The sequence below is a fragment of the Jatropha curcas genome, chromosome 9 (assembly GCF_041381405.1).
Source record: "Jatropha curcas cultivar XTBG-Jc1 chromosome 9, XTBG_Jcur_1.0, whole genome shotgun sequence".
Classification (NCBI taxonomy): Eukaryota; Viridiplantae; Streptophyta; class Magnoliopsida; order Malpighiales; family Euphorbiaceae; genus Jatropha; species Jatropha curcas.
The window spans coordinates 5234727-5258534 of record NC_143159.1 but is presented as its reverse complement, the minus strand read 5'-3'; the positions used below and the strand labels follow the sequence as shown (position 1 = coordinate 5258534).

The window sequence follows — 23808 nt, the reverse complement described above, 5'->3', positions numbered from 1 at the left end:
CAGCTGACAAGCCGAGTCCCTAGATAGCAATTCTTTAATGACAGTGACCAGCTAACGCACTGCATCCACCACGCAATTCTTTTATTAGAGTGTGAGAATAAAATATTAATAAAATTTCCCTCGAGTAATCTCCACTTAAATATTCCACAATATTTATATACATCACCCACCCCGAAGACTTACTATTCCTCCCCTAAATCAGAATAAACTATTAATAACATTTTCATTTTTTTTTTCTTAATCCTTAATTTTTAAGATTATGTTATATTTTTTATTTTTATTTTTAAGAATTAGCATAGTGAAAGTCGGGCCCCATGATATAAATAATAATAATAATAAGGCCACATCCACCTATAAATAATGGGTCCTCTGCCTTGTACATCGGCATTCCAATCAAAGACACACAAAGATAAAGACAGAGAAATGGGTTCTTCGATTGTAGAAAATTTTGGTGGCCATGCAGTATGTATCCCATTCCCAACCCAAGGCCATATAAACCCTATGCTAAAACTCGCAAAGCTTCTTCACCGAAAAGGCTTTCATATCACTTTTGTTAATACAGAATACAATCACCAACGCCTTCTTAAATCCAGAGGCTCTAACTCCATTGATTGTCTTTCTACTTTTCGGTTCGAAACTATTCCCGATGGACTCCCTCCATCGGATCATGCCGACTCTACCCAAGATGTGCCTTCCCTCTGTGACTCTACCAAGAAAAACTGCTTACCTCCTTTTAGAGACCTTCTTTTTAAACTCAATGATAATACTTCTTCTTATTCGTCGAAAGTTCCTCCAGTCACTTGCATAGTTTCTGATCCTGTTATGAGCTTTACGATCGAAGCCGCCAAAGAACTTGAGATTCCCATTGTCCTTTCTTGGACAGCAAGTGCTTGTGGTTTCATGGCTTATTCGCACTACCGCCAGTTAGTTGAAAAGGGTTTTGTGCCACTTAAAGGTATGGAATTATCCTCATATCAAATTTCATGTTTTTTTTTCTTTTTAATCTGTGCCGTCCGTCATGGTTATATGCAGATGCAAGCTACCTGACAAATGGGTTTTTGGATACTGTTATTGACTGGATACCTGGAATGGAAGGGATTTCTCTAAAATATTTGCCAAGTTTTGTTAGAACCCTAGAGCCTGAAGATCTTGTTGTCAATTTCGTCATTGGAGAATTTGAAAATGCTCGTTATGCCTCTGCAATCATTATCAACACCTTTGATGAGTTAGAGCACGAGGTTTTAATGCATCTCCCTTTCATTTTCCCTAATCCAATCTACACTATTGGTCCTCTTCAGCAATTCCAGGATGATCAAGATCAAGTCAAAGAAAATTATTTAAACCGTATAAAATCCAATCTATGGAAAGAACAACCCGGTTGTCTAGAATGGCTTGACTCAAAAAAGCCAGAATCTGTTATTTATGTAAATTTTGGAAGTGTTACAGTCATGTCACCCGAACAATTAGTGGAATTTGCTTGGGGACTTGCAAATAGCAAGAAACCTTTCTTATGGGTAATAAGGCCTGATCTTGTTAATGGCGATTCAGCAATTATTCCTGTAGAATTCCTGCAAGAAACCAAAGAAAGAGGTTTATTAGCGAGTTGGTCCTCTCAAGAAGAAGTACTGAGACATCCTTCCATTGGAGGGTTTTTGACTCATAATGGATGGAACTCAACGTTAGAGAGTTTGTGCGGTGGTGTGCCTTTGATTTGTTGGCCATTTTTCGCAGAGCAACAAACAAATTGCTGGTTTTGTTGTAATAAGTGGAAAATTGGTATCTAAATAGAAAACGATGTTAAAAGAAATGAGATTGAAAGATTAGTTCAGGAGCTGATTGATGGTAAGCAAGGAAAAGAACTGAAGAAGAAAGTGATGGAATGGAAACTGAAAGCAGAAGAGGCTACTGCTTGTGCTAATGGATCTTCTTATGTGAATTTAGACGGAGTGATAAACGAGGTGTTACTTTGTAAAACATACAGATCGGGGTCCTCATGGCTAGGTCTGTAAATAAGCTGAGGCTCTAGTAAGTTGGGGCTCCATTTAATAAAGCAGGCTCTTAAACTTAATTTATTAAAGCCGGCTTACGAATTAATGTATTGAGCTCTAGCTGTGGTCCAACTTGACTCGATAAGAGTTCGAGTGAGCTTTTATTTGCCATCATTATCATATTTCATTACCATATATTATTATTAAGTTGGTGAAAATCATAATATATTATTATCATATTCCATTGAATTAATTTATACGAGGATCATCGATTATTTTCCTTTTCATCTGAACCATGAAATAAGAGTCAAAACTAAACATGATATTTACATAAACAATGTTTTAATTAGCTAATTAGGTTCTTTATTAACTTTTTAGCAAAAACATTTTCATTGTTTTCTTTTTTTTCTAAACGCATAAATTCACTCTTGAATTTTTTTACTCTATCTTGTGTCACCTTTAATTTTTATTTTAATTTATTAAATATTTTAACTTATAAAATTAGGCTTATTAAACAATTCAATTTGTAAAATTATATCAATTAAACACATGTCATATAGTTGAAAAAAATATTATTATTTCAAAAAGTTATATTAACTACATATTAAATTAATAATATTTTACATATAAATGCTAAAAATTCTAAAAATCATTATAAATTTATGGAATCGGTTACTATTCCGGAATCGTACAAAAGAGATAAAAATAAGTGGGTATATTATTGGTATCTAAAAAATTTTTATGTGGAAAGTTTTGCAATGTTACCAAGAAGTTTACAAATTCAAATACTCTCTTTGTTTCAAAATATAAATTGTTTCAGTGTGATTCTTTTGTTCTAAAATATAAGTCGTTTTGAATATTTTAAGGAGAAAAATAATATTTTTTGTTTTCAATTTTATCCTTATCTATATTAAGTATAAAATAAAATACATAATAAATCAACCATAAAGTTTAAGACCAAAAAAAAAAAAGAGTTAAAAAGTAAACTTATATATTCTGCTTGTTTGTAATATATATGTATTGCATGAACCTTGTAATCAATCACATGAATCATTCACTAATTGATTTCTACTTTATTTCCCCTTTACTGTGGAAAATGGAATGACTGGGTAAGCCCAATAAGCCACTGGCAACAATCTTTGCTACAAATGGACTAATGGGCTGGGTATGGTAGTTCAGTTTATTAGATATCCGAGTCTGTATCTTTCTCATTTTTTCAATACCAAAACTACCTATTACTAATCCTTTTCAAAAAAAAAAAAAAAAAAAAAAAACTCATGATGAATGGCAAAAGTGGTATTACATATTTAAATTGAAACGGACTGCTCCTATAATTTAATTTACAAAAAAGGCTTATAAAAATAGTAGCTATAAACCTTATTAAAATATTAGGATATTTATAAAAATTTCAAAAATAATAATAATACTCGCTGCTACAAAACATAAATATTGTGTAAAAAAATCCCGACCGCTTACAAAACCATGAAAAAACTAAAAAACAATTTGTTTACTCATGATATGTGGAGGATAAGAGGAGAAGGTTAATGAACTTGTCCAAATTCTGGAAAGAAGAACCATTAGGACATGTGATTGCCTCTTCTGCCATCTTTTTCCATTCCATCGCTTTCTTTTTCATTTCTTTACCCTTGACTCCTTCCATTAACTCTCTTACAAGAATCTCAACTTCATCTCCTTTAACATCACTGTTTATTTCCATGCCAATGCCCCATTCTACGCAACTGTATCGGCAATTGGTTTGTTGCTCTGCGAAAAAAGGCCAGCAAATCATCGGCACGCCAGCACAAATACCCTCAAGCGTAGAATTCCATCCACTATGTGTTAAAAACCCTCCAATCGAAGAATGGCTTAGCACTTGTTCCTGTGGACACCAACTTGCTAAACGACCTCTTTCTTTTGTTAGTGTAACAAATTCCGGCGGAAGAACTGCCGTGTCGCCGGCCACAAGGTCCGGCCTAATTACCCATAAGAACGTTTTATTGCTATTAGCAAGTCCCCAAGCGAACTCTATTAATTGTTTGTTTGTCATAACAGTTATGCTTCCAAAGTTTACGTAAACGACTGAATTGGGTTCTTTTGAGTCGAGCCATTGAAGACAATCCGCATCTTCTTTCCATAAGTTTGATTCAATTGACTTCAAGTTTTCATCTTTGATATTATTGAGAAGAAGTTGAAGAGAGCCGATGGAGTATACAGGAGGTAGCAACGAAGAAGAGAGAGCAGCTAAAACGTCATGCTCTAAGAGGTCAAATGTGTTTAAGATAACAGCCGTTGCCTTCTGAAGTCTTGCAGTTTCTGAGAGTACAAAATCTATCATACCATCTTTAGGATCTGTCGTTCTAATAAAACTTGGAATATCCCTTAAACGGATATTTTTCATCCCTGGAATCCAGTCTTTAACAGTATCCAGATAACCATTGGTTAAGTAACTCTCATCTGCAAGTAATTCAAACCAAACATGTAGAACAGTGTCATTAATCAATCGTACACTGTTTTTTCATCAATCTTTAATTAAGGGATTAAGATTTTAGAAAGTCAGAAAGGTGATAAGAAATAAAACTAAAGTAATTTAGAGAAAATAATAAAAGATCACGGTAAAAGAAATTAATTTTTAGAGTATAAAAAAAGAAAGTTTTCCAACTGCAATAGAAGTCTAATCAAGAGCCTTTCAGAAAAAAGAAGTCTAATTAAGGGACAAAATGGGCATTTTTTTCCCTTAAAACCAAACAACTAATAATAAGCTTAAGCTTATTAATTAGTATATTTAGTTTGTCTTTATTAGAAATGTGATTGTGAGCTTCTTAACACAAAACTTGGACAAAAATAAAAATTGAAGACAAACTGAAAAAGGAAGTTAATTATGCAACTTTTATGAATACAATAGAAAGAAACCTTTAAGCGGTGAGAGACCCCTTTCAATTAGCTGGCGATATTGAACATAGCCCATAAAACCACAGGCACTAGTAGTCCAGAACAGAACCAGAGGAATGCAAAGCTCCTGAGCTGCATCAACAGTGAAGCTCATGACCCCATCTGAAACTATGCAACTTACAGGAGGAACATTCGATGAAGAAGTGTCATTAAGCTCTGACAGGAGGTTTTTAAATGGAGCCAAGCAGTATTTGCTGGTAGACTGGCACAAGGAAGGAATATCCTGGGTAACATCAGAGTCGGTAGGCGGTAACCCATCAGGAATAGTACGGAATTGGAAGGAAGGAAGGCCAATGACAGAGTCAGAACCTCTAGATCTAAGGAGGCGTTTATGGTTATACTCAGTGTGGACGAAGGTAATATGGAAGCCTTTGTGATGGAGAAGTTTGGCTAGTTTTAGCATAGGGTTTATATGGCCTTGAGCTGGATATGAGATGCAAACTGCATGAGGCTTTTCAAGAATGGATACGGAACCCATTGATATATCTCTCTTTCTTGAGAGTTTATTAGATTTGCTAGCTCTTGCTCTCTGCGATGGTTAGAGTTGATATATCTCTCTTTCTTGAGAGTTGATTAGAGTTGAAACAATTTCATTGTTTCACGAATTCGGCCTAAATAGTGAGCTAATGATTCCCTCTCTTTTGAGCTATATACCCCTATAGTAATTTTTATCCGAGCCCTTCCAGTTGACTTTGTCATATTACTAAAGCCAACTTCCCTCTTGTTTAATGGATGAATCTTGTAGTCAATCTCCCTTTTGCATTTACACTTGAAGACCAATCTCCATCGACCCGAAAAAACCTTTGCACGCCTCCGTTACCTTCTTAAAATCTCAGCAGGATCAATAAGAGTCAAATTCCCTTTTGCATTTGCATTCGAAGGCTAATCTCCATCCGGCCCTAGAAAACCTTTGCACGCCTCTATTACCTTTTTGAAATCTCAGCGGGATCGACAGGAGGCAAATTGTGCTCTCATTTCACTCGCAGCTGATAAGAATCGCTTTTGCAACTTTTTTTTTTGTTCATTGTAAAAGATCAAAATAATTTTTTTTATATTAGTACATGTCTTGAAAAAACCAAAATAACCTTTTCTTGATATTGGTATATCTGTTACCTCTTCACCATAGGAAAAAAAAAAAAAATCTCCTTTCACCTCCGTATTATTGTAATTTAAACAAATTTAACATATTTCTTGAGCAAACGTTAAATTCAAAATATAACAAGTATTTAGAAATAGAGATAATTTATCAGTGGAAGATGAGAGGTTGGATATTATGATTAATAGTGTCCCAAAACAAAATACTCCTTCCGTCCCATTTTATTTGCTTATTATTTATTTTTTATGTCTCAAAATGTTTGCAAAATTTCTAAATTTGTATATGTAAACCATGCAAACAAAATGAAAAGGAGTGGATGACTTTTTAAAATTAATTAAGTCATATTTATTATTTATAATTTTAATAATATAAACAACAGATGGGAGAGTTGCCACAATTATCAACAGAATCATAAGAAAAAACATAACAATTGAAATTATCTAAAAAAAAAAGTTGTTTAAAAAAATTACTAAAGAAGTGTATGCTGGGCGGCCAGTGGATTTGCTTTCCAAATTTGAAGCGATAAAAAATTACATAAAACGAAAAAGTAAAGACAGTCCGTTACGACTTCAATATTTTATAACATATGTCTAATTTACTGTTCGCATTCGGGTGCTGCAATTGCTATAGTATGTATAGCTCCCACCGCTTGGTTTCTCATACGCAACCAACTACATCATTATCCTTTTTTTATATATATTTTAGTATCTTGACAACGGACAAAAAGTTTTTTCGATACCTCTAAATATCTTTCGAATGAATTTTCTCCGCGCGTTTAAAATAATTTAAAGTAATTGAAATCCTCTGAATCGGACCAATTTGTATTCATCCACATTAATAATTTAACTTTTAATTAAAGTGAAAAATATATAAAATGATCTGTTATGTCAGTTCGCATATAATAATAATTAAATAAACTAAAACAGTAACTAATTAGATCGTCAAAAATTGGTGGCAACCGACTTGCATAAAGTCGTATTTCCTTATGATAACATAACATGAGAAGGGAAACGTATGTGTTTGCATATATATATATATATATGTATAACAATCAATTCTAATACAGTATTACTAATTGAATGGCCATCGTGCTGGGAAAACCAAATATAAACTAATTCTAACTCTTCCATTGTATTCTGATGTGATAGAAACCAAGTTGCCGATAGTGAGAGCGCATATACTCTTTTTCCTTTTTTAATTTGTTTTTTTTTTTTTTTTTTTTTTTTTTTTTAGTTTTTAGAAAGAAGACAGAACCCACATCACAGCTCATACGTGCAACTTTTCTTTTAATAGTTATTAAGAGTAACATGCAAAATCTATTCATTAATAATATACTTGATATATAGTAGCTGCTCCGGTTTATAATATTTGTCACATTTAAAAAAATAATTTATTCCGGTTTATAATATTTGTCACATTTAAAAAAATAATTTATTCTAAAATGGTTGTTATATTTATGGTTTCGAGGCGTAATAAATATTTCTTTTCATATTTACCCTTTGAATATGACTAATAATTATTATTTCAATTTAATGATTTTCTTTGAGAAGTTTTAAATTAAAGGTAATATAATCAATTTACTTATTAATTTATTGTAACTTAAATAAATTTAGTAATTTTCTTAAAAAAACGTAAAATTTCAAATGAAACAAGTAATATAGAATATAGTTAGTATAAGTCCGACTCATCATAATTGACAATACATTATTTGACCTGACACCACTTGCCAAATGCCACAGTAACATGTAAATGGTTCTATTCGTCCTAAAATATAATTGATTTTCACCGTTTTAGAAAAGTAATAAATGATATTTTTTTTCTATGTCATTTTTTTATTTTATTATAATTGAAGATAATTAATTGCTCTCTTAATTTATATGTAAAAAATTTTAAATGACTTATATTTTAAATAGTGGAAATCAGACAATTTAACATTTTGATGCAAAAGAATTCAAAAAAAAATTTAAATAAGTCATTTTAAATGTAGAATTCAAAGGCCAGCAAATCATCGGCACGCCTGCACAAATACTCTCAAGCGTAGAATTCCATCCACTATGTGTTAACAATTAAAATACATTCGTGGTATAAGTCGATTATATTGTAATGTGTGATCATTAGGATAGTCTGATAGGTAGAGATGAATAATGTCGGAATTTTCGAAAAAGAAAATTATTAAAGAACTGGATTAGTTAAAAAAATTAACTGGGAATAACTAAACATTTTTAATATAACTAATACCATTGACTAATGTTGCTAATATTATTAATATTATCGTTATTATGGAACATTAAATTACTAACGACACTTATATGAAAGAGATGAACAAAATAAACCAATAAGCAAGGGTAAATATATATAGCTTAATAAATCAAATACTGACTTTAATTATTTATCGAATAAGGATTTAATTTCTTGAATTATAATTCTTACTTAAATTTTCCTTGTAGATGCTTGTGAAGTTCCAGAACCTCAAAACAAAAGCTGAGAGCGGGCAGTAATAAAGATAATCCTTTAAAGGACAATAATGAACTGTGAGTAGTGTTAGATAATTCGCATCATCCGCCTGCATTCATGCATGCACGGCTAAATGTTATCATGCATTATTTTGTTGAATTGCCATATTGTGTTGCACTATTTGCGGATATTAAAAATTGCTTGATTACCTGTGATGTGATATTGCTGTGCCTTGTTTGTGTGGAATTGGGATGAAGTGGGTCACCATGGGTTTGTGAGACTGTTACCGTTATATGGATCCTGATTATGATTACTGTTAGCCGGGTAAATGGGAGATCGGCGCCCCCGTGTGCATCCACCGTTACCATTACAGTTACCGTTAACCACAGGATGACTTCTTTTTGTTGCGCACCTGATAATCTAGATTTGATCGCAGCCCGCAGGGTGGCCTCCTATTGTGTGCGCTTGATGATCTAGATTGGATGGAGACCACCGGGTTGCCTTCTGTTGGTATATATATATATATATATATATATATATATATATATATATATATATATATATATATATATATATATATAAGAGACTGGACAAATAATGAGAGGACCAGTCGTGTGAGGATTATACCGGTCGGCCAGAATGGGGGATTGGCTCCCTGGTGCACATGTGAGTGGATGGGCCATGTGGGAGGACGGCTCATCGGGTTTCGGTGACTCCATTGACTAATTTCCACGTGATATGATTATATGAAGGTGATAATAATTGTGATTGCTGTTGTATTACCATTTGTGTGACAAATTGCATGATCATATAACTAAAAAGGTGACCAGATTAAAATATTTTAGCATTTGTATGATTTGTGTGGGGTGAGAGGGTTATCTAATCCTACTCACTGAGTTTAGCGCTCACCCCCCCTCCTACCCTTTTCAGGTAATAGATGGAAGGAAGAATCCTGTGAGTCCAATTGAACGAGATTCGGATCTATAAAATTAATAACCATTGTATTAAATGTGTAAATGCAAAGGATAGTGAATTATGGAGTAGAGTTCCACAATCGTATTCCAAATGGACTGTAAATGAATAAATAAAGTACAGATATTTATTATATGAATTGTACTTTGGATATATTTGTGAAATAAGTTATTAGGCCTGAATCCACAATCGTGAATATATTGCTAGTTTTAAGTAATCCAGGCTTACTACAAGCTTTGGGTGTAACATCCCTTCCCGGTCCACCCGTAAACCCGAATAAACCGAGTCGAGACGTTACAAACTGGTTGACTGTATGTCTTGTCATGCTGATATCATAATGTATATTGAATATAATAGCATGTTGATGTTGTATACAAAAATAATGTAATTTATATTTACAAAACATGATACTAGTTTACAAAATGGAATGGGCCCAACTGTGTGCCCTGTACATGCCATAAAAAGGAGAGACAAAAGGTACACATTAAAAGGAGTAGCTACCTTGAAGAACGAGTCTTCTAGATGAACTGCAGCAGTTGTAAGCTAACTCTCTACGGTCCAACTCAGAACCTGCGAGTTAAACAGGTAACTCGCTGAGCAAATAAAACTCAGTGGATATCTCAACATATAAAGAAACAAGTAAACACATACATGTATAGAAAGAACCATGTAAACACATATGGCACATATAAGCACACACATCATGATACTTTCATGATACCTTGATTATTTTTTGTACTGTTTATAATACTGTATAATTCATGAAATGTTATGTCAAGATATCTGTATGACTCCATAAGGTTATAGTGAAACCGAAGTGATAAGAAAAACTGTATGAAACTGGATGAATACTGTATGCTTGGCTGCTATGGCCCATATATAATCATATCCACTCAACGGCCTGTAGCCGGAGTATCAAACTGTATGAGGTGCAGATCTGCTATCCTATGTCGCGACATAGCCTTATCTACATGGTTTCTACCTAATCTCAATGGAGCATAATGTTGGTATGTCAATAATATAACACAACATCATATTAATAGTTCATAACTTCATAATTCATAATGTATATTTGATTTCACATCATTTGCATGCTTGAATGTTGTTTTGATACATGTTCTAATGTTGTATTTTGGTATTAAGATGATTGGAGGCATATAAGTGAAGCAAAGGAATACAATTGCATTGAAAATGAAGTCCAAAAGTGCATGAAAACACAAGTCGCGAGCGCGCCTTGCAAAGTCACAAGCGCGTAAAGCACCAAATGAGAGACAGTGAGTTCCCAGGCCAAATTCGCGAGCGCGCGATGAAGGTCACGAGCGCTTACAGAGCGCACACTTGAAAGTCGCGAGCGCGCACTTGAAAGTCGCGAGCGCGAGAAGTGCCAAATGAGAGTCAGAGAGTTTGCGAGCACAAGTCGCGAGCGCGCACTTGAAAGTCGCGAGCGCGAGATGTGCCAAATAAGAGTCAGAGAGTTTTAGGTGAAAGTCGGGAGCGCGCATTTGAAAATCGCGAGCGCGAGAAGGCAACGCGAGCTCGTCATGCGATTCGCGCGCGCGCTTCGCGTTTTCCAGCCTGCACAGTCTGTATTCTTTTGGTCATATCTCTCAATATAAAACTCCGATTTGGATGATTCAAAAACCCATGTAAAGCTAACACATAGAGGAACAAATAACTCTTCTATGACACTTCCTAATTCCATCATTAAATGGGGTCAAAATCAAGATGAAGTTACTGGTAAAATTTCCAGCAAGCCCTATTTCAGCATAAACTCACTATTTACTTCATTTATTCAATACCTCCCCTGTTCTCCCCTGTTTCTCACCATTACCAGTCCTCCCACTCAACATGAAGCAATATTGTCTCATTAGCAACACACCACATAAATTCTCATGCAAAGAAAATGGTAAAGGAAAAGAGATATCAAACCTTTACTCCAAAAAGCTTGAGTTCTTCTTTAACTTCTTTTTTCTACACTCTTAGAACTCCCTTCACCTATAAATAAGAATTCTTATGAATTCTAAAATAATAGCACCAAATGATTCAATTATGAACTTCAAGAAGGTTTACTTACTTGGATAGAAGAAAAATTGAAGTTAAGGCTTAACTACCATTAAAATTGAAAGGAAGGTTGAAGAGGAAAGGAAGAAAATGAAGAAGATGAAGATAAAGATGAAAAATGGGAAAGTGAAGTGATAATCACGGGTACGCCATCAAAAATCAAAGGATTTTATGTAAAACTTCCTAAATGGTACCTCAATTAGCAAAAGGCTATCACTTAATACCCAAGCTTGATCTTTTAATGCAAATAAATCCTCACCCATATGCTTTGATCTTTTTCTCTCACTCAAGTAACTCCACTTATAAACCCATTCTACCCCAACCGGGTTTGGTTCAACTCGACTCAACTCGACTACTCATCTCTATGCTAAGACTCGACTCGGTAGGATGTCACAATTCTCCCCTCCTAAACAAAAACTTCGTCCCGAAGTTTACCTGTTGTGAACAAATGTGGATACCGTTGTCGCATGGTGTCTTCAGATTCCCAAGTTGCTTCTTCTGTCTTATGATTCCTCCAAAGAACTTTTACCAATGCTATTTTCTTGTTCCGCAATTCCTTAGTTTCTCTGGCTAAGATCTGAACTGGTTCTTCTTCATAAGTGAGATCCGGCTGAATTTCAATCTCTTCTGCTGATAACACGTGTGATGGGTCTGATCGATACCTCCTTAACATTGATACGTGAAAGACATTATGAATTCGATCTAAGGTTGAAGGTAACACTAGGCGATAGGCTAATGGTCCTATACGTTCAACAATCTCGTATGGACCAATGAACCTAGGGCTAAGCTTACCCTTTCGTCCAAACCTTAGGATCTTTTTCCATGGTGAAACTTTCAGAAATACCTTATGTCATAGCCCTGACCTGCAAAGCCTGCCTGAGGGACAAATCCGTGAGGGTTGCAAAGCCTAAAGCGGACAATACTGACTAGGTCAGGGCTATGACAATTGGTATCAGAGCCGGCCCTGTGCCCTCTGGCCGGTGGTGGGGCAAACCTTAGCGAGGACGCTGAGTCCCCAAGGGGGGGTGTATGTGGCAAGGCCAGCACACCTTAGGCAAATCCCACATCGGTTAAGGACAGGGTAAACGATCTATACATAAGAGGGGTAGCTTCTAACTTGGTTAGCGCGCTTTTGGGCGGGTTGCAAAGCCTGCCTGAGGGACAAATCCGTGAGGGTTGCAAAGCCTAAAGCGGACAATACTGACCAGGTCAGGGCTATGACAACCCTTTTCTCTCCAAGAATTATAGTCACCCTTATCTCTCTATTGACTCTCACTAATGCCGATATTTGAGGAGGAGGAACCAATACTTGAAAGGGAATTATTAATATTCCCCACAAACTTTGTCGGGGCTTAAGGCAAAGTTTGTTGCAGAAGCTTTGAAGAGCTGATTTGGACATTGGCTTTGTAAAGTTATCAGCAACTTGACAATCAGAGAAACATATTGTGTGACAAGCAGCCATATGCAACCTGTTCTTGCACAAAATGATAATCCAACTCAATATGTTTACTTCATGCATGAAAGACATGATTTACGGTTATGTGAAGAGCACTAAGATTGTCGCAATAAAGTGTGAGAGGAGATGGTAGTTCAACATGGAGATCTTTGAGAATAAAAGTCATCCACGTAAGCTCAGCCGCAGTGTGAGCCATTACACGATATTCTGCCTCAGTTCTTGAGCGAGAGATAGTTTGTTGTTTCTTTGCACACCAGGAGATAAGATTTTGACCAAGAAATGTGCAATATCTGGTAGTAGACTATCTTGTCACGGTGCAACTTGCCCAATCTGCATCAGAGAAAGCAAATAGATCAAGTGTAGTGTTGGAAGTAAAACTTAATCCCATATAAATTATTCCTTTAACATATCGTAAAATTTAGCGAACCATTTTTAAATGCCCCAATGTTGGAGCATGCATATATTGAGAAGCATAACTAACTCTAAAGGAAAGATCAGGTCGTGTTAAAGTAAGATATTGTAAAGCTCCAACAAGTCCTCGATAATAACTAGGATCATTTAAGAGAGTATCACTAGATGACTGTTTTGTTTTAGACTTAAGTGGTGTACTTATGGGCTTGCAATCAACCATACTGGAGCGTTTAAGGATGATCAAAGCATAATGTGATTGAGACAAATGAAGGCCACTTATTGTTGTAGTTATTTCTATTCCAAGAAAATGATAAATCGGGCCTAAGTCTTTCATGGCAAATTCACTACTTAGCAACATAATGAATTTTGAAGGAAGTATTAGATTTGACCCTGTAAACAGCATGTCATCGACATAAAGGAGCAAAACTAATGACCCATAATCAGAATGAAAAACAAACAATGACATATCAACCAAACTACAAAAAAAAAAAAAAAAAAAAAAAAAAAAAAAAAACCATATTTAAGAAGAAAAGTACTAACCCATGCAAGAAGGCATTTTTAACATCTAACTATCGAAGAGACCATTTTTGAACAAGAGTTATAGTAATGATCATGCGAATTGTCCCTGGTTTGACAACTGGAGAGAAAGTTTCTGTGTAGTCTAACCCATCAATTTGATGATACCCTTTAGCAACAAGCTGAACTTGTAGTCGATCTAATGACCCATTTGGATTCAATTTTGATTTAAACAACCATTTTGACCTAATAACATGCATGTCTGGTGTTCGAGGAACTAACGTCCACGTTTCATTCTTATGAAGTGCTGCTAGCTTCTCATCCATAGTAGCTTTCTAGCCAAGATGAGCCAACACAGCTTTTATAATGTGGAGTTCACGTGGTATATTGGCTGAAGTGACAACGTTTAAGGCATACTTGGGATTTGGTTTGACTACACCTAATTTAGACCGAGTGACCATGGGATGGACGAACGACCTTGCTGGGGAAAGGCTATGATAGGAAGATTGTGGTGACTCACTCACAACTTGGGGATCTATTGCTAGAACAAACCCATGAGATTCTTGAGGTTCTGGTAAAGGATTTGTTTCAGGTGTGCTCAACAGACTAGGACTATGTGACTCAGTGTCGGCCATACTCATTTCTTCACTGCCCCGTGTGTCATTTTGTGGAGTACTGGTATCAACTGGCAATATTGGACTTTGACATGGAGGTATGGAAGGGTCTGGAATTGACTCTGTAAAAGAAGATTTGCTAGTATGTGATAACCAAGTATCAAAAATGGTATTCACCTGCAACTGATTTATCACAGACTTGTTATTACTTTTATATGGAAACACTGACTCATCAAAGACCACATGTCGAGAGATAAATGTCTTTTTGCTCGAAGGATGATAGCATTTATATGCCTTATGTTTTTCATTATGGCCTACAAAAACGCAAGGAAGACTTTTTGGATCAAATTTATGTTTTCGTAAATCCCAAGTATAGGGGAAAGCACTTAGACCCAAAAGTTCGAAGGCAAGAATAATTTGGATGTGACCCATGAAGAACAAAATATGGTGTTTCAAAATTAATTGCAGATGTTGGTAAATGATTCATAAGATACACTGCTATAGTGAAGGCTTATATCCACAAGAATAATGGTGCACCACTATGACACCTTAGGCAAATCCCACATCGGTTAAGCACAATGTGGAAGTGATATAAATAAGGTGTGGTAGGCCTTGAGCTACTGAGACCCGTTTTGGGCTGGAAGCTGGTTCCCTGGCCCATGAACAAAACCGTGCAGGCCTGGGGCCCAAAGCGGACAATATCCACACAGGCTTTGATACCATGTAGAAAAACTGAAAAAAAAAATGGATTTATTTATTACTGAGAATGTGGATGCAAAAATAAAAAACTTTACTTGAGATTAAAGATAAGATAAGAATGAATCTTAAACTTGAAACAGAAACCAACCAAGAGCTTGACTTTTGCTAACGAAACACATTTTGAACTTGAACTGGTTATCGTAGAACTCCATTATCACACTATATCTGTCCGAGAGTCTCCACCCTTTTCTCTCCAAGAATTACAATCACTCTTATCTCTCCATTGACTCTCACTAATGCCGATATTTGAGGAGGAGGAACCAATATTTGAAAGGGAAATGTTAATAATATATATATATATATATATATATATATATATATATATATATATAAATAAGTGAATTAAAAATAATAAAATCAATTCAATAAATTTTGAAGTGATATATTGGGAATATTTGAAAGTAAAGCAAATATTATTTTACTTTATATTTTATCGTCACTCGTATCAATGTGAGATTTCATTTTAATTTTTTAAATTTGGATTGCTTTCAAGTATGGTTACAAAATATATTTTTATTTAATATCAAATAATTTTCATCTCTATAAGTAGAAGAGTGAATTGATAGGCATCCAAATCTTTGATTATGGACATTTCACAATTTCTCATATAAAAATGATTGATTTTTGTGGAAATTTCACAAGTTCTTTGTCACATTCGATAATCCAACAAACACCACTCAATTCTTTTTTTTTTGGTAAAAGAAGGAGATCAACAGCTCTAAAAATCACAAACAACAGTCTGGGATAACCAACAACCACTGCATCATGCACAGCCACTCATTCCCGCAGGAGGCTCTACTAACCAGTGCGTCCCTACAGTGAAGTTCTTTCGCTATTTTAGAAAGAAAACCAGCGCAGAAATTGGATTCTCTATAGGTGTGCTGAAGCTGACAAGTCGAGTCCCTAGATAGCAATTCTTTAATGACCGTGGCCGGCTGATGCACCGCATCCACCACTCAATTCTTTTATTAGAGTGTGAGAATAAAATATCAATAAAATTTCCCTCGAGTAATCTACACTTAAATATCCCACAATATTTGTATACATCACACATCACACACTCTCTAAAGACTTACTATTCCTCCCCTAAATCAGAATAAACTATTAATAACATTTTCATTTTTTTTTTCTTAATCCATAATTTTTAAGAGTATGTTATAATTTTTTTTTTTTTAAGAATTAGCATAGTGAAAGTCGGGCCCCATGATAATAATAATAATAATAATAATAATAAGGCCACATCCACCTATAAATAATGGGTCCTCTGCCTTGTACTTAGGCATTCCAAGCAAAGACACACAAAGATAAAGATAGAGAAATGGGTTCTTCGATTGTAGAAAATTTTGGTGGCCATGCAGTATGTATCCCATTCCCAGCCCAAGGCCATATAAACCCTATGCTAAAACTCGCAAAGCTTCTTCACCGAAAAGGCTTTCATATCACTTTTGTTAATACAGAATACAATCACCAACGCCTTCTTAAATCCAGAGGCTCTAACTCCATTGATTGTCTCTCTACTTTTCGGTTCGAAACTATTCCCGATGGACTCCCTCCATCGGATCATGCCGACTCTACCCAAGATGTGCCTTCCCTCTGTGACTCTACCAAGAAAAACTGCTTACCTCCTTTTAGAGACCTTCTTTTTAAACTCAATGATAATACTTCTTCTTCTTCGTCGAAAGTTCCTCCAGTCACTTGCATAGTTTCTGATTTTGTTATGAGCTTTACTATCGAAGCGGCCAAAGAACTTGAGATTCCCATTGTCCTTTCTTGGACAGCAAGTGCTTGTGGTTTCATGGCTTATGCTCACTACCGCCAGTTAGTTGAAAAGGGTTTTGTGCCACTTAAAGGTATGGAATTATCCACGTATCAAATTTCATGTTTTTTTTTCTTTTTAATCTGTGCCGTCCGTCATGGTTATATGCAGATGCAAGCTGCCTGACAAATGGGTTTTTGGATACTGTTATTGACTGGATACCTGGAATGGAAGGGATTTCTCTAAAATATTTGCCAAGTTTTGTTAGAACCCTAGAGCCTGAAGATGTTGTAGTCAATTTCGTCATTGGAGAATTTGAAAATGCTCGTTATGCCTCTGCAATCATTATCAACACCTTTGATGAGTTAGAGCACGAGGTTTTAATGCATCTCCCTTTCATTTTCCCTAATCCAATCTACACCATTGGTCCTCTTCAGCAATTCCAGGATGATCAAGATCAAGTCAAAGAAAATTATTTAAACCGTATAAAATCCAATCTATGGAAAGAACAACCCGGTTGTCTAGAATGGCTTGACTCAAAAAAGCCAGAATCTGTTATTTATGTAAATTTTGGAAGTGTTACAGTCATGTCACCCGAACAATTAATAGAATTTGCTTGGGGACTTGCAAATAGCAAGAAACCTTTCTTATGGGTAATAAGGCCTGATCTTGTTAATGGCGATTCAGCAATTATTCCTGTAGAATTCCTGCAAGAAACCAAAGAAAGAGGTTTATTAGCGAGTTGGTCCTCTCAAGAAGAAGTACTGAGACATCCTTCCATTGGAGGGTTTTTGACTCATAATGGATGGAACTCAACGTTAGAGAGTTTGTGCGGTGGTGTGCCTTTGATTTGTTGGCCATTTTTCGCAGAGCAACAAACAAATTGCTGGTTTTGTTGTAATAAGTGGAAAATTGGTATTGAAATAGAAAAAGATGTTAAAAGAAATGAGATTGAAAGATTAGTTCAGGAGCTGATTGATGGTAAGCAAGGAAAAGAACTGAAGAAGAAAGTGATGGAATGGAAACTGAAAGCAGAAGAGGCTACTGCTAGTGCTAATGGATCTTCTTATGCGAATCTAGACAGAGTGATAAACGAGGTCTTACTTTGTAAAACTAATTAAATTTAATTTATTAAAATATGTTAATTTCTCTGCATTTGCATCATGGGATTGTACTCCATATGATTGTTCATCCATTTTTTCTCTATGTTTTCTCGCTCCGGATGATGTGGCTCTAGTAAGTTAGGGCTCCATTTAATAGAGCAGGCTCTTAAACTTAATTTATTAAATCTGGAATCGGAGTCGCATCACACATGACTCCTCTAATGGAAGGAAAGACAAACATGTGACACATAAAATGAACCGAACCACGTGCACACTTCATAGACCGTGAAGCTTCAAAAAAGCAATAAAAGCAATAAACGACAAATTATGTCTATCAAAAGTTAATTCAAAATTATCAAATTACTTGCCTAAAATTATGCTCTTAGCAAATTAAGACATTAAATTAAAAATAATACTATGAATGATGAGAATATTCAAAAGAAAAAAATTATACTCCTATTGCCAAAAATAATATCCTTTTACGCGGGAAAGTGTGGGCTCCATATCCTAATTTCAGATAGGACTCTTGCACTGACGTAAGGGAAGTAATTCAATTTCAATGATTTTGACCAATTATTTTTACTTTTTTTTTATTCAAGGAATAATTAGTTCAGTAGTGACGATTGCATCGGCAACTTGGACAGAGAAAAAGATACATGAGACAAGATATCTTTTTTTTCCCCTACGGTGAGTTAGCTACTTCCATTGTCATTAATCGTATTATCGTGACAGCAAGTAATATATAGGCGTATGCAAAAGAGTTTCTTACATATAAGGCGCATGATTGTATATATATATACAATAAATTATGTTATGCGTTTGTTAATAGGCAAAATGGCTTACAGGGTTTCTCTGTTTTCATTCGAATTATGCTACCTTTTTGTTATTATGCGTTTGTTAATAGGCAAAATGTGCTGAGTTGGTTATGATATTGGGCAGATAAAACACACAAAATGGCGCTAGATTGGCCTAAGCGCTTCCACATTATCAATGGCATCGCTCGTGGACTGCTTTACCTTCATCAAGATTTAAGACTAAGAATAATTCACAGAGATTTGAAGGCCAGTAACATTTTATTAGATAATGAAATGAATCCTAAAATTTCAGATTTTGGTCTTGCAAGAAGTTTTGGAGGCAATGAAACTGAAGCCAATACAAATAAAGTGGTGGGAACATAGTAAGCGTTTCCCCTAAAATTAATATATATATGCATTATGTATGTATTTTCCATTGAATATGATTTAATTGTTCAGAAATTTCCTGCAGTGGTTACATGTCACCAGAGTATGCAGTTGATGGCCTCTACTCAACAAAATCTGATGTGTATAGCTTCGGAGTAATAGTCAACAAAATCTGATACCACTGAATTTCGTGCAATTATTGAAGTTCAATTTTTCCGTTTCTTTTCTTTTTTTTTTTATAAATTATTGGACTTCAATTTAAAATAAAAGAATCAATTAATTTTTTCTTCATTTTAATAACATTATTATCGCAAAATAAAAGAATCAAATAATTTAAAATACATAATTCATTCATTAGATATGCCGTTTTATGTAGTGAAAATATGCTTCTAAGAATTGTTATATATTATGTTATAATCTAGGGATGAAGTTTTAATTTCGATTAATAAAAAGCGTTACGTAATACGTATAAATAAAAATACAAAACCATGAAAAAACTAAAAAACAAATTGTTTACTCATGATATGTAGAGGATAAGAGGTGATGGTTAATGAACTTGTCCAAATTCTGGAAAGAAGAACCATTAGGACATGTGATTGCCTCTTCTGCCATCTTTTTCCATTCCATCGCTTTCTTTTTCATTTCTTGACCCTTTACTCCTACCATTAACTCTCTTACAAGAATCTCAACTTCATCTCGTTTAACATCACTGTTTATTTCCATGCCAATGCCCCATTCTACGCAACTGTATCGGCAATTGGTTTGTTGCTCTGCGAAAAAAGGCCAGCAAATCATCGGCACGCCAGCACAAATACCCTCAAGCGTAGAATTCCATCCACTATGTGTTAAAAACCCTCCAATCGAAGAATGGCTTAGCACTTGTTCCTGTGGACACCAACTTGCTAAACGACCTCTTTCTTTTGTTAGTGTAACAAATTCCGGCGGAAGAACTGCCGTGTCGCCGGCCACAAGGTCCGGCCTAATTACCCATAAGAACGTTTTATTGCTATTAGCAAGTCCCCAAGCGAACTCTATTAATTGTTTGTTTGTCATAACAGTTATGCTTCCAAAATTTACGTAAACGACTGAATTGGGTTCTTTTGAGTCGAGCCATTGAAGACAATCCGCATCTTCTTTCCATAAGTTTGATTCAATTGACTTCAAGTTTTCATCTTTGATATTATTGAGAAGAAGTTGAAGAGAGCCGATGGAGTATACAGGAGGTAGCAACGAAGAAGAGAGAGCAGCTAAAACGTCATGCTCTAAGAGGTCAAATGTGTTTAAGATAACAGCCGTTGCCTTCTGAAGTCTGGCAGTTTCTGAGAGTACAAAATCTATCATACCATCTTTAGGATCTGTCGTTCTAATAAAACTTGGAATATCCCTTAAACGGATATTTTTCATCCCTGGAATCCAGTCTATAACAGTATCCAGATAACCATTGGTTAAGTAACTCTCATCTGCAAGTAATTCAAAACAAACAAGCAGAACAGTGTCATTAATCAATCGTACACTGTTTTTTCATCAATCTTTAATTGAGGGATTAAGATTTTAGAAAGTCAGAAAGGTGATAAGAAATAAAACTAAAGTAATTTAGTGAAAATAATAAAAGATCACGGTAAAAGAAATTAATTTTTAGAGTATAAAAAAAGAAAGTTTTCCAACTGCAATAGAAGTCTAATCAAGAGCCTTTCAGAAAAAAGAAGTCTAATTAAGGGAAAAAATGGGCATTTTTTTTCCCTTAAAACCAAACAACTAATAATAAGCTTAAGCTTATTAATTAGTATATTTAGTTTGTCTTTATTAGAAATGTGATTGTGAGCTTCTTAACACAAAACTTGGACTGAAAAATAAAAATTGAAGACAAACTGAAAAAGGAAGTTAATTATGCAACTTTTATGAATACAATAGAAAGAAACCTTTAAGCGGTGAGAGACCCCTTTCAATTAGCTGGCGATATTGAACATAGCCCATAAAACCACAGGCACTAGTAGTCCAGAACAGAACCAGAGGAATGCAAAGCTCCTGAGCTGCATCAACAGTGAAGCTCATGACCCCATCTGAAACTATGCAACTTACAGGAGGAACATTCGATGAAGAAGTGTCATTAAGCTCTGACAGGAGGTTTTTAAATGGAGCCAAGCAGTATTTGCTGGTAGACTGGCACAAGGAAGGAATATCCTGGGTAACATCAGAGTCGGTAGGCGGTAACCCATCAGGAATAGTACGGAATTGGAAGGAAGGAAGGCCAATGACAGAGTCAGAACCTCTAGATCTAAGGAGGCGTTTATGGTTATACTCAGTGTGGACGAAGGTAATATGGAAGCCTTTGTGATGGAGAAGTTTGGCTAGTTTTAGCATAGGGTTTATATGGCCTTGAGCTGGATATGGGATGCAAACTGCATGAGGCTTTTCAAGAATGGATATGGAACCCATTGATATATCTCTCTTTCTTGCGAGTTTATTAGATTTGCTAGCTCTTGCTCTCTGCGACGGCGTTGGTAAGAGAATGAAAAAAGTGCTTTTATAGATGAAGAAGGTCAAAACATGTGTTCAAATGAGACCTGCGTATGCCGGTAAGTTGGACGAAGGAAACCGACCTATTCCCAAAAATTGGAAAATTAACTTCAAATTTGAATCAAAATTAAATTAGCTAAAAATATCATTATCAAATTAATAAAATCACAAGTAAAAGTGCAATTCAGAATTAGACTTTAGGCTTGTAATACATTCTCATGCACTTATACGATCGAATTGGGTTCCAACTACTTCGCTTCTATTGTACTTTTAAATAAAAACAAAGTCGCATTAGAAGAAAAATCATCGTCGCTGCCATAATAGCAGCGTGTATTAGAGTCGAAATAGGAATTCCTCCCAAAGTCTATTGAATAATTTTTGGAGATTTCATCGTCTCACGAATTCGGACTAAACAGCGAGCTGATGATCCCCTCTCTTTTGAGCTCTATACCCCTATAGTAACTTTTATCTGTAAAGCGACAGCTTCTACTTGACTCTATCATATTACTAAAGCCAACTTCGGTCCCTGTTTAATGGATGAGTTTTGTAGTCAATCTCCCTTTTGCATTTACACTCAAAGGCCAATCTCTATAGACCCGAAAAAACCTTTGCACACCTCCGTTATCTTCTTAAAATTTCAGCAAGATCGATAAGAGTCATTCCCTTTTGCATTTGCACTCAAAGGCCAATCTCCATCCGACCGGAGAAAACCTTTGCATGCCTCTATTACCTTCTTGAAATCTCAGCGGAATCGACAGGAGACAAAAGGGTGCTCTCATATCGCTTTTGCATCTCTTTTTTTTGTTCATTGTAAAAGAGCAAAATAATTTTTTTTATATTAGTACATGTCTTGAAAAAACCAAAATAACCTTTCTTTGATATTAGTATATCTGTTACCTCTTTACCGTAGGAAAAAAAAAAAAAAAGTTTCCTTTCACCTCCGTATCATTGTAATTTAAACAAATTTAATAATTTTCTTGAGAAAACGTTAAATTCAAAATATATCAAGTATTTAGAAATAGAGATAATTTATTAGTGGAAGATGAGAGGTTGGAAATCACCATTAATAGTATTCCAAAATAAATACTCCTTCCTCCCATTTTATTTGCTTATTATTAATTTTTTATATCTCAAAATGTTTGCAAAATTTCTAAATTTATATATGTAAACCATGCAAACAAAATGAAACGGAGATATAATTTTTTAAAATTATTAATTAATTCATATTTATTATTTATAATTTTAAAAATAAACAAGAGATGGGAGAGTTGCCACAATTATCAACAGAATCATAAGAAAAAAATAACAATTGAAATTATCTGAAAAAAAAAAATTACTAAATAAGTGTATGCTGCGAGGCCAGTGGATTTGCTTTCCAAATTTGAAGCGAGAAAAAATTACATAAAACGAAAAAGTAAAGACAGCCCATTACGACTTCAATTTTTCATAACACATGTCTAATTTACTGTTCGCATTCGGCTGCTGCAATTGCTACAGTATGTATAGCTCCCACCGCTTGGTTTCTCATACGCAACCAACTACATCATTATCCTTTTCTTTACATTTTAGTATCTTTCTTTTAGAAAATAGAGAACAATTTTTTCGAGACCTCTAGAACTGAATATCTTCCGAATGAATTTTCTTCGCATATTTAAAATAATTTAAAGTAATTGAAATCCTCTGAATCAGACCAATTTGTATTCATCCACATTAATAATTTAATTTTTAATTAAAGTGAAAAATATGTAAAATGATCGGTTATATCAGTTTGCATATAATAATAATTAAATAAACTAAAACAGTAATTAACTAGATTGTCAAAAATTGGTGGCAACCGACTTGCATAAAGTCGTATTTCCTTATGATAACATAACAAGAGAAGGGAAACGTGTGTGTTTGCATATATATATATATAACAATCAATTCTAATACAGTATTACTAATTGAATGGCCATCGTGCTGGGAAAACCAAATA

At 34.8% G+C, this 23808-nt stretch overlaps 4 protein-coding genes and 1 pseudogene across 4 annotated transcripts; 3 read left to right on the top strand and 2 right to left on the bottom strand.

The window, feature by feature from the left end:
* The first annotated feature begins 388 nt into the window (after window positions 1-388).
* On the top strand, window positions 389-2159 carry LOC110008640 (7-deoxyloganetin glucosyltransferase-like). The gene is made up of 2 exons (XM_089726080.1): window positions 389-955; window positions 1033-2159. The coding sequence occupies exons 1-2, from the start codon at window positions 424-426 to the stop codon at window positions 1782-1784; spliced, it is 1284 nt and encodes a 427-aa protein (XP_089582206.1). The 5' UTR covers window positions 389-423; the 3' UTR covers window positions 1785-2159.
* A 1206-nt stretch (window positions 2160-3365) lies between these two features.
* LOC105630627 (7-deoxyloganetin glucosyltransferase) lies at window positions 3366-5444 on the bottom strand. Its single transcript, XM_089726079.1, has 2 exons — window positions 4899-5444; window positions 3366-4442 (listed from the first exon to the last, which is right to left on the bottom strand). Exons 1-2 carry the CDS (start codon window positions 5413-5415, stop codon window positions 3496-3498), a joined length of 1464 nt encoding a protein of 487 aa, XP_089582205.1. The 5' UTR covers window positions 5416-5444; the 3' UTR covers window positions 3366-3495.
* Window positions 5445-16545: 11101 nt separating this feature from the next.
* LOC105630980 (7-deoxyloganetin glucosyltransferase) lies at window positions 16546-18187 on the top strand. Its single transcript, XM_089726497.1, has 2 exons — window positions 16546-17126; window positions 17204-18187. The coding sequence occupies exons 1-2, from the start codon at window positions 16595-16597 to the stop codon at window positions 18151-18153; spliced, it is 1482 nt and encodes a 493-aa protein (XP_089582623.1). The 5' UTR covers window positions 16546-16594; the 3' UTR covers window positions 18154-18187.
* Window positions 18188-19088: 901 nt separating this feature from the next.
* Window positions 19089-19492, top strand: LOC149493510 (G-type lectin S-receptor-like serine/threonine-protein kinase SD1-1 pseudogene; annotated as a pseudogene).
* A 243-nt stretch (window positions 19493-19735) lies between these two features.
* On the bottom strand, window positions 19736-21858 carry LOC149493509 (7-deoxyloganetin glucosyltransferase-like). The gene is made up of 2 exons (XM_089726404.1): window positions 21236-21858; window positions 19736-20776 (listed from the first exon to the last, which is right to left on the bottom strand). The coding sequence occupies exons 1-2, from the start codon at window positions 21750-21752 to the stop codon at window positions 19830-19832; spliced, it is 1464 nt and encodes a 487-aa protein (XP_089582530.1). The 5' UTR covers window positions 21753-21858; the 3' UTR covers window positions 19736-19829.
* Window positions 21859-23808: the final 1950 nt, after the last annotated feature.

Excerpts from the sequence above, each read along its gene's own strand:
- LOC110008640 (XM_089726080.1), top strand. The coding sequence starts at position 424 with ATGGGTTCTTCGATTGTAGAAAATTTTGGTGGCCATGCAGTATGTATC. Across the intron at positions 956-1,032 it reads GGGTTTTGTGCCACTTAAAG|ATGCAAGCTACCTGACAAAT; the intron begins GTATGGAATTAT and ends GGTTATATGCAG.
- LOC105630627 (XM_089726079.1), bottom strand. The coding sequence starts at position 5,415 with ATGGGTTCCGTATCCATTCTTGAAAAGCCTCATGCAGTTTGCATCTCA. Across the intron at positions 4,443-4,898 it reads GGGTCTCTCACCGCTTAAAG|ATGAGAGTTACTTAACCAAT; the intron begins GTTTCTTTCTAT and ends AATTACTTGCAG.
- LOC105630980 (XM_089726497.1), top strand. The coding sequence starts at position 16,595 with ATGGGTTCTTCGATTGTAGAAAATTTTGGTGGCCATGCAGTATGTATC. Across the intron at positions 17,127-17,203 it reads GGGTTTTGTGCCACTTAAAG|ATGCAAGCTGCCTGACAAAT; the intron begins GTATGGAATTAT and ends GGTTATATGCAG.
- LOC149493509 (XM_089726404.1), bottom strand. The coding sequence starts at position 21,752 with ATGGGTTCCATATCCATTCTTGAAAAGCCTCATGCAGTTTGCATCCCA. Across the intron at positions 20,777-21,235 it reads GGGTCTCTCACCGCTTAAAG|ATGAGAGTTACTTAACCAAT; the intron begins GTTTCTTTCTAT and ends AATTACTTGCAG.